The sequence below is a fragment of the Nanorana parkeri genome, unplaced genomic scaffold (assembly GCF_000935625.1).
Source record: "Nanorana parkeri isolate BGI_ZX_2015 unplaced genomic scaffold, ASM93562v1 scaffold1426, whole genome shotgun sequence".
NCBI classification, from domain to species: Eukaryota; Metazoa; Chordata; class Amphibia; order Anura; family Dicroglossidae; genus Nanorana; species Nanorana parkeri.
In genome coordinates this window covers 38705-48803 of record NW_017307694.1, presented here as the reverse complement: position 1 = coordinate 48803, position 10099 = coordinate 38705, and the positions used below count along the sequence as shown (strand labels likewise).

At 45.1% G+C, this 10099-nt stretch overlaps 1 protein-coding gene across 1 annotated transcript; it reads left to right on the top strand.

The window, feature by feature from the left end:
• Positions 1–3719: 3719 nt before the first annotated feature.
• Positions 3720–7139, top strand: LOC108798190 (gastrula zinc finger protein XlCGF48.2-like). The gene is made up of 7 exons (XM_018569918.1): positions 3720–3867; positions 4360–4515; positions 4602–4628; positions 5229–5327; positions 5438–5543; positions 6406–6536; positions 6666–7139. The coding sequence occupies exons 1-7, from the start codon at positions 3772–3774 to the stop codon at positions 7137–7139; spliced, it is 1089 nt and encodes a 362-aa protein (XP_018425420.1). The 5' UTR covers positions 3720–3771.
• The last annotated feature ends 2960 nt before the right edge of the window (positions 7140–10099 follow it).

Below are 10099 nucleotides of genomic sequence, written 5' to 3'. Positions count from 1 at the left end.
ACCTCTCCGGTCAGTGACCTCCCAGAATCCGCCTCACCGCTCCGGTCAGCTTTGTGATTTATTACTAGAGATAAGAGTGATGTCATGTGACCTCCCAGAATCCTCCTCACCTCTCTGGTCAGGTCTGTGTTTTATTACTAGAGATAAGAGTGATGTCATGTGACCTCCCAGAATCTTCCTCACCTCTCAGGTCAGCTTTGTGATTTATTAATAGAGATAAGAGTGATGTCATGTGACCTACCAGAATCCTCCTCACCTCTCCGGTCAGGTCTGTGTTTTATTAATAGAGATAAGAGTGATGTCATGTGACCTCCCAGAATCATCCTCACCTCTCCGGTCATTAGGTAGATGATCTCCAGGGTGAGGTTTAATATCCTCTCGGTCATCTGGCTCCGCTCCTTCTCCATCCTCAGTCAGGTCATCAGTTTTAGGGTATTCGCCTTTATTAAACTTACACCGGCTATACCGAGGAAGAAAAAAATCTGGAAGTAGAATAAATAATGTAAAGCATTAGTTCAAATATCTAAAGAACATATAAAAATGTAGAAAGAGGGGGGAATACATGTCCATAGCAGGCGAGCAGACAGCATGTACACATATCAATTTACTGACCTAATGTACAAGGTCGCAGGACCTTTGTCAAGTCTTCAAAGAGCGTTGGGACCCCCTTCTCCCTTAAATGATTACCTCCAACCTCCACCACTACGGGTACTGGTACACATTGCCTCCTTTGGTCTACAACAAAATGGCCACCTTCGCTCTTTGAGGACAGTTTCTTCAAACCCATCAATCACCCTCCACCTCTAGTGTTTGCTTTACGTAGGCAGGTGATCACAGGGATCCATCAACATTGCCATATACTAGTGTCCTCAGTGTCAAAATGGCGGCCATTTTCTTGTAGCACAACCACTTTAAATGATAAGTAGATTTTTTTTGTTGGAACAGTTTTGTGAGTAATGAGGCCAGAGTCAACTTCCTCTGCTCATTGGTTCAATATAATCATGCTGAATGTAAGAAAGTGATTTCCCCGAGTGATGAAGGTTTGATGTCATGCTTGGAAGGAGGCAGCCATGTAGTTGTAGCCCTGTTGTCTTTCACAGCTGCTTGTAGGGATGTAGGTGGGATCTGGATGCACACTGAGAAGGTAGTGATGTCTTTTTGTTCTAGTCTTGTTTTACCATTATATTATTATTATTATGATCATGGTGTATGCTATTCTATTATTTTATCTATATGTTACCCTTTTCATTCCTAAGTAAGGAGCCAATGATCTATATGGGAGGGATATGTCATATATTGTATTATATTAATAAAAACGTGCCATCATATTTTATTGCTTTTAAATAAAATATATACTATACGCATTATCCTTACTATTGGTGCACAGGGAGGCGAGAATCATGTATTCTAAACCCAAGAACAAAGAAATGTAATGCATTGCAGCCCTGAGAAATCATTTCCTTGATTTCTAAGGTTTACATTGGTGGTCAGTGGGAAGAATGTTCCTTACATTGATGGCCAGTGGAAAGAATGCTCCTTACATTGGTGGCCAATGGGAAGAATGTTCCTAACATTGGTGGCCAATGGGAAGAATGCTCCTTACATTGGTGGTCAGTGGGAAGAATGTCCACTTACATTGGTGGTCAGTGGGAAGAATGTCCCTTACATTGATGGTCAGAGGGAAGAATGTCCCTTACATTGATGGCCAGTGGGAAGAATGCTCTTTACTTTGATGGCCAGTGGGAAGAATGTCCCTTACATGGGTGGTCAGTTGGAAGAATTCCCCTTACATTGATGGCCAGTGGAAAGAAGTCTCCTTACATTGATGGCCAGTGGAAAGAAGTCTCCTTACATTGATGGCCAGTGGGAAGAATGCTCCTTACATTGATGGCCAGTGGGAAGAATGTCCCTTACATTGATGGCCAGTGGGAAGAATGTCCCTTACATTGATGGCCAGTTGGAAGAATGCTCCTTACATTGATGGCCAGTGGAAAGAAGGCTCCTTACATTGATGGCCAGTGGAAAGAAGTCTCCTTACATTGATGGCCAGTGGGAAGAATGCTCCTTACATTGATGGCCAGTGGGAAGAATGTCCCTTACATTGGTGGTCAGAGGGAAGAATGTCCCTTACATTGGTGGTCAGAGGGAAGAATGTCCCTTACATTGGTGGTCAGAGGGAAGAATGTCCCTTACATTGGTGGTCAGAGGGAAGAATGTCCCTTACATTGGTGGTCAGAGGGAAGAATGTCCCTTACATTGGTGGTCAGAGGGAAGAATGTCCCTTACATTGGTGGTCAGAGGGAAGAATGTCCCTTACATTGGTGGTCAGAGGGAAGAATGTCCCTTACATTGGTGGTCAGAGGGAAGAATGTCCCTTACATTGGTGGTCAGAGGGAAGAATGTCCCTTACATTGGTGGTCAGAGGGAAGAATGTCCCTTACATTGGTGGTCAGAGGGAAGAATGTCCCTTACATTGGTGGTCAGAGGGAAGAATGTCCCTTACATTGGTGGTCAGAGGGAAGAATGTCCCTTACATTGGTGGTCAGAGGGAAGAATTCCCCTTACATTGATGGTCAGTGGAAATAAGTCTCCTTACATTGATGGTCAGTGGAAATAAGTCTCCTTACATTGATGGTCAGTGGAAATAAGTCTCCTTACATTGATGGTCAGTGGGAAGAATTCGCCTTACATTGGTGGCCAGTGGGAAGAATACCCCTTACATTGGGGGTCAGTGGGAAGAATACCCCTTACATTGGGGGTCAGTAAGAAGAATGCCCCTTACATTGGGGGTCAGTGGGAAGAATACCCCCCTTACAGACAGCTAAATATCATATAAATATATATATATATCATGCAGCTGGCTATGACAGGTGGTGTTGGCCCCTGAACTATGCATGCACTATGCACGGGAGGTCAATTGGCCTCCCATGCAAGGAACTTCTAGAAACCTCAGGAGGAACGCTGGTTGGGAATTGCTAATCTAGGTTGTATTAGATCCCTACAAATCCATATTAGGGTTATTCCTCCCCCTTCTGGTACCCGATGCACCTGCATTATAACTCTACACCTATTTAGCACAATGTACTAATGGTATGGGGGGCAACCATTGTATCTCCAAAAATTTTCCTTAAAAATGGCTAGAGTTATTTTTAAATAGTGCTGTGTCTACTGACCTGTGCTCCTTCTTTATATTATGCCAAGTCCCACCCACCACCTGAAACGTCACCTTGTTGACAAATTGGGAAAAAGGGGGTTGGAATGGAGGTAACTGACACAAAATATCATTTTATACGTGTTGGCAATTGTTATGGGAGGTTAGACAGCATGCATAGCTAAATATGTTAGGGGAGGGATGCAGCCCCCATGTTATAGCTCATGGATTCTCAGTTAGACAAAGGCAGCCACATAGCGAGCAGTCAATTGTATCATTCTGTTTAGCTAGGCATGTGACCCAGGCATCTTTTGTACACAGCATAGTCAAGGACTAAGACCTCTCTGCAGATGACATTGCTGTTGACCAATACAGCTTAGTCTTGGATCTCCTTACGGCCTGTGATTGGGTAATGAAGGAGCAGCAGCAGCTCTGAATGCTGTTGTACATAATCTGATACAGAGTCAGGCGATTGTGCTAGTTCTATGTAGAACTTTTAAGGACTGGAGAATTGATTCAATGGTGGCTTTGTAGATCTGCCTGCTTTGAAATCCTCTGTTTGAAGTGAATGTAAGTTCATCTCCTGATCATTGCAAGAACCATAATCCACTTCCCTGATCATGACTTATCCACAGAGGATGGAGAAGGAAAGGAGCAAGATAACGGAGAGAATATTAAACCTCACACTGGATATCATTTACCTGCTGAGTGGAGAGGTGAGGAGGATTCTGGGAGGTCACATGACATCACTCTTATCTCTTTTATTAAATCACAGACCTGACCGGAGAGGGGAGGAGGATTCTGGGAGGTCACATGACATCACTCTTATCTCTTTTATTAAATCACAGACCTGACCGGAGAGGTGAGGAGGATTCTGGGAGGTCACGTGACACCACTCTCATCTCTAGTAATAAAACACAGACCTGACAGGAGAGGTGAGGAGGATTCTGGGGGGTCACATGACATCACTCTTATCTCTTTTATTAAAACACAGACCTGACCGGAGAGGTGAGGAGGATTCTGGGAGGTCACATGACATCACTCTTATCTCTATTAATAAGACACAGACCTGACCGGAGAGGTGAGGAGGATTCTGGGGGGTCACATGACATCACTCTTATCTCTTTTATTAAAACACGGGGTGGCCCAGAAAGGTGAAAGACCTAACATATTAAAAAGGGGTGGCATAACCTGTTTTTTAAATCTAGAATTATATAGCTTTCAAGTTAACCGATGGCTTGCTGGCTTCCAACTTGATGAAGACTCAAAGTCCTGTTATAGAGCCTCCATCTCACTCCCTAAGACAGAAGAACAAGAAAGTCAAAGAAGTCACCAGCGAGATCATTGAGCTGCTGACGGGAGAGGTGAGCGGTGCCGGGAATTCTGGGACATGATCCAGGAACAGACAAGGGATGTGTCTGGATGGTGACTGTATCATTGTGTGTGTCAGGTTCCTATAAGGTGTCAAGATGTCACTGTCTATTTCTCCATGGAGGAGTGGGAGTATCTAGAAGGACACAAGGAGCTCTACAAGGACGTCATGATGGAGAACCGGCCGCCCCTCACATCACCGGGTAAGAGGAGACTTTCATTTCTTGTGTATTGAGGATCCCCCTAGATACACACATCCTCTGATATAAAGACATAGAAACAATGTATTCAGTCAGTGTGTGTGTTTCCTACAGATGGATCCAGGAACAGAAATACCCTAGAGAGATGTCCCCGTCCTCTGTATTCCCGGGATTCCACACAGGAACATCAGGAGATCCCTCAGGCCCGTCCTCTGTATTCCCTGGATTCCACACAGGAACATCATGAGATCCCTCAGACCCGTCCTCTGTATTCCCGGGACTCCACAAAGGAACATCAGGAGATCCCTCAGGCCTGTCCTCTGTATTCCCAGATCTCCACACAGGAACATCAGGAGATCCTTCAGGCCCGTCCTCTGTATTCCCGGGATTCCACACAGGAACATCAGGAGATCCCTCAGGCCCGTCCTCTGTATTCCCAGGATTCCACACAGGAACATCAGCAGATCCCTCAGGCCCGTCCTCTGTATTCCCGGGATTCCACACAGGAACATCAGCAGATCCCTCGGGAGGATCAGGTAGATGAAGCTGAAGATCTTAGTGATAACATGAATCAAGAAGATCCTATCACCTCTCAGGATTTCAAGGTGGGTTCCAACTACATCTAGTTTGTATTATCAAGCTGGTTAGTGTATGTTACACTGTTCAATCATCAAGTGAATATATCAGCCATTAAAGTGCTTTTGGCCTTACCCAGGGTGAAGACTTGATTATTAAAGCTGAACCTGTAGATGAAGAAGAGATTTATGTGAGTGGACTTGAGCCATGTAAGGAGGAGGAAATCCCTGTCGCGATCAGCAAAGGTAAGGAATAAACACTAAGTACAAAAAAAACCCAGTCTCAGATTCTCCTTGTCCAGTCACTACAACAATCTCCTCTTCTCCCCCCTCCTCTGTCAGTAGACAGTAATGGGGAGACACTATGTGCCCAGTGGAGGAGTCAGGAGCCAAAAATAGCCAAATAGATCAAGGCATTCTACCACCAATAGTTTTGACCACTTCATGGTTTTGACCAAGACTGTTGTTGGTAGGCTGCCCTGATCCTCTTTGGTTCTTCCTTCAGTCAAAAGCTGTTTTTACATTGAAGAACTTTCCCCAGTGGGAATATCCCCGGGAAAAAGCCACTCTCCTATCCTGTCAGTAGACAGTAATGGGAGGACAATATATGTGCCCAGTGGGGGGGAGTCAGGATCATATCAATAGAGAAAGAAAACAACCACATACTGATATTTTAGGACCTCTTACAGTTTATGGGAAACGGTTGTCCACACTATTTGTGAGTGCGTCTGTGGAAATTTGTGCCCATTCAGCCAAAAGAACACAAGGCCAAGCACTGATGTTGGATGAGTGGAGTTCCAATTCATCTAAAAGGTGTTCATTACGGTTGAGTTTAGGGCTCTGTGAAGGCCACTTGAGTTCCTCCACCCCAAAACTTGGCAAACCACGTCTTCATGGACCTTGCTTTGTGCACCTCCACTCAATAAATTGCAGGCCTGTCTACAAATTGTACCCATGTAGTGTATGTGTGGCTCTATCGAGTTGTGTACTATCTGAAACTATCTATCCCTTCTCATAGCCAAATTTCTTCTTAAATGTTTCTCTTTTTGATAAACTGTGCCGAAAACTATTATAACCATGCCTCTTACTCTTCATTTTTTTCTTCCAGGTGGACGATATGACAGAAATAAGACAAGGAACCGTCTAATTAGTTCTTCAGATGGTGAAATAGAAGAGTATGGCATTGCAGTAGATTCCCCAGGAATGGGTGAACGATTGAACACCATGAAACTTGATCCGGTACTTTATAGGGCAGGGCTGTCATCTGATCCCTCTACACCGTGGCAGTGTTTTCCTCGTCATTCACTTCCTGCTCATAGAAGTCCCAAAAAATTTGCCTGTTCAGAGTGTGGTAAGTGCTTTACACAGAAAGCTCACGTCGCTAGACACGAAAAGGTCCACATGGACGTGAAGCCGTACTCATGTTCCGTTTGTGGGAGGTGCTATGCTCACAAATCCCACCTGACCAGCCACTTGAGATCCCACACGGATGATAAATGGCACTCGTGCCCCGACTGTGGGATATGTTTTGGACATAAAGTATCTCTGGTCAGGCATCAGAGAATCCACACCAACGAGAAGACATTCTCTTGTACGGAGTGTGGAAGATCCTTCACCCAGAAATCCCACCTGGTTGACCATTTTAGAATCCACACAGGGGAAAAGCCATACTTGTGCTTGCAGTGTGGGAAGCGATTTACCGTCAAGAGAGGTCTGGTTAGCCACGAGAAAATCCACAGTGGTAAAAAGCGGTTTTCATGTCCGGAATGTGGGAAGTATTTCACCCGGAAATCCTATCTCGTCAACCATCGGAGGGTCCACCAACGTGAGCTGCTCGTATGATATTTTTTGTGAGGGTCATGTTTTAAAGGTCATTCCACCCAAGACTGTCTGTGAAGGTTCTCAAGGTTTTAAAGGTTATTCCACCCAAGACTGGTCTTCCACTGTGCTGCACAAAGTAGGCAAGTAGACTGGCTATGGCAAGAAGATAATACAGTACATGGGCAACCCTACAAAAGATTGAGTTCTGGGGTTTCTAACCTTGAGGTAACAGTTTGGTTAGGGCCCTCTTATGTTCCACCATTACTGTCCCCTGTGCAAAAAGCCAGCTTCATAAAGACACGGTTTCATGACTTTGGTGTGGAGGAACTCAAGTGACCAACACAAAACCCTGACCTCTACTGAACACCTTTGGGACAAATTGGGATGCCGATTGCAAGCCAGGTCTTTTCATCCAACAGTAGTACCTGACCTCACAAATTTCTACAGACACTCTCCAAAATCTTGTTGAAAGCCTTCCTGGAAGAGTGGAGGAGGTTATAGGCATATATGGGAGTGACAACTCCAAATGAATGCTCATGGTTTTGGAATGCCCATTGCAAGCCAGGTCTTTCCATCCAACAGTAGTACCTGACCTCACAAATGTTCTTTTGGTTGAATGGCACAAATTCCTACAGACACTCTCCAAAATCTTGTTGAAAGCCTTCCTGGAAGAGTGGAGGAGGTTATAGGCATATATGGGAGTGGCAACTCCAAATGAATGCTCATGGTTTTGGAATGCCCAAGAAGCAAATGTTGATGTGATGGTCAGGTGTCCACAAATGCTTGCCAACACTTGGATCCAGGGTTTATTGTACTTCCAGAAAGACATCTGCATGAGTTTGTTCTCGTGTTTGCATGCACTCCCTCTGAACATTTCTTTGTTTTGTTCAAAAACATTCTAGTTGGTTAATTGCAGTTGAAAAAAAGCACTTAGTCCTTAGGTGACCGAAGACTGTTAGGTTGTGAGCTTCTTTGCAGGCAAATACTAAAGCCAATGGTCCATTGTTCTCTGTAAATTTCTTTAGAATTTATGTTAACTAGGGATGCACCGATACTAGTATCAGTACCGAAACCGAGTATTTGGGTGAGTACTCGTACAAATGCTCCAATACAGAAACTTCCCGTCAGGGGAAGATCCCCCTCTGATCGGCAGTGCCGAGGGAACATGGAGCTGGCTTCCTTTCCAATCAGGAAGCCAGGTGGTGGGTTATGACCCACATCCCTGATTGACTAGGAAGCCGGCTTCACATGTTGCTAAGCAGCCTGGCTTCCTAACCAATCAGGAAGCCGAGCGGCACGTAATAACCTGCCTCCCTGATTGGTCAGGAAGCCAAGCTGCCTAGGAACAAGTGAAGCCGGCTTCCTGGCCAATGAAGAAGCTGGGAGCCAGGTCGATGTGCCTCCCGGCTTCCTGATGACCAATCAGGAAGCCGGACGGCACCTCATGACTCAGCGCCCGGCTTCATGATTGGTCAGGGAGCCTCTGAAGCCGGTTTTCCTGCGCTAGAACACCAGCAATCAGGAAGTCAGGCAAAGATCCACCAGCCGACTTCTTGATAATCTGGGCACACGGCACTGGTGAGTACAGAAAAGAAATATCGGTACTCTATAGTGAAAAACTGGTATCTGTGCTTCCCTAGGGTTAACCAATCCATAGAACTCCCAGTTGAATATTTTAATAAACATTAAGCCCATCACATCCAAACTATGTTTTATTTATTTGATTATAAAGGGTAGAAAATGTATACACTCAGCTACTATGTTGGAGAAGACTTGCACTCATCACCACAGGTCTTAGGTGGAACCCATGACTTGACGTTAAGGTCCTTCTTGCCACATGAAGCATGTGCTGTACCCTCTGGCTGTTCACATCGGAGGTCAGAACAGGTGAGTAATATTCTGATGTGGAGTCTGATATACAACAGGACAGAGATTGCCCATCACTTTCTGCCTTATGTACAATGGTGACCAGGACAAACAGCAGCAATAACATTTTGCATAGGTTCTAACCCTTCCACACCTTATCCAAAACAAAAAAGTTCAGGGCTTGCGTATACTTTTGGGGCGGGACTTTCAACTCTCACATGTAAAATTGCCACTCGATTGTACGGAGGAGCACAATTTCCTATGCTCCACAGCACAATCTAGCAGCAGTAATGGAATGCAAACGGCATCTGGGTGGAAGTGTTGTCAGTCCCTATTAACTTGAACAGCAGCAAGGCCCAGAACCCTTCCTGGAATAGACACTCCACCCTACAATTCAGCACCTGGTACCTCCTCAGGAAACCAGCACTTGGCAGTGATACATGGCTGTGGGCAAAGGGCACCATCGGCTTATTCTGCAGGCAGAACTTAAAACTGGAGATCTAGTGCATAACAGCTTATGCCGTCTATGGTCATTTACTGTATACAAGCTAGCAACGCATCAGTCATGATCTACCGGTTGGATCACGTTACAGGGTAGCTCACTACCCCACCCCAGCCACCTATACTTCTCAAAAATCCAACACCTCTCAGGATATTGCAGAGCAGATGGAAGTCCTAGGTTTCGCCTGGGCTGTGACCTGACCTACGATAGCTGAAGAAAAGTTATGAGGACAATTGAGTGAATTTTACAAGGGGGGGGGGGAGAGGTTTTATCTGCAATGCCACAAAAAGCAATATGGGACCACGTTCAGGCCTCAAAATTGGATATATTGCCATGCTGGACTCTGACCCCCCCTTAAGGAAGCCCTCTTCAGCAAGGAAGGATATGCAATGATCTCATGGATCTCCGTGTTCTGTTAACTTAACATTTTGGATTTTCCCCTCACGGTCAGTAACAATGGCCACCAGGAGTAGGGAGGATAATGCTCAGCGGAGTGGGGCAGTAAGCTTATGAGGATTCTTAAGGTGGCCATACACTCTACAACCATCGCAAGACTTTAGTCTTGCGATGGTTGTAAAGGGATTAAAAAAAAAAAAAAGTACGAACTGCCTCT

Excerpts from the sequence above, each read along its gene's own strand:
- LOC108798190 (XM_018569918.1), top strand. The coding sequence starts at position 3,772 with ATGACTTATCCACAGAGGATGGAGAAGGAAAGGAGCAAGATAACGGAG. Across the intron at positions 3,868-4,359 it reads TTTACCTGCTGAGTGGAGAG|AATTATATAGCTTTCAAGTT; the intron begins GTGAGGAGGATT and ends TTTTAAATCTAG. Across the intron at positions 5,544-6,405 it reads CCCTGTCGCGATCAGCAAAG|GTGGACGATATGACAGAAAT; the intron begins GTAAGGAATAAA and ends TTTTTCTTCCAG.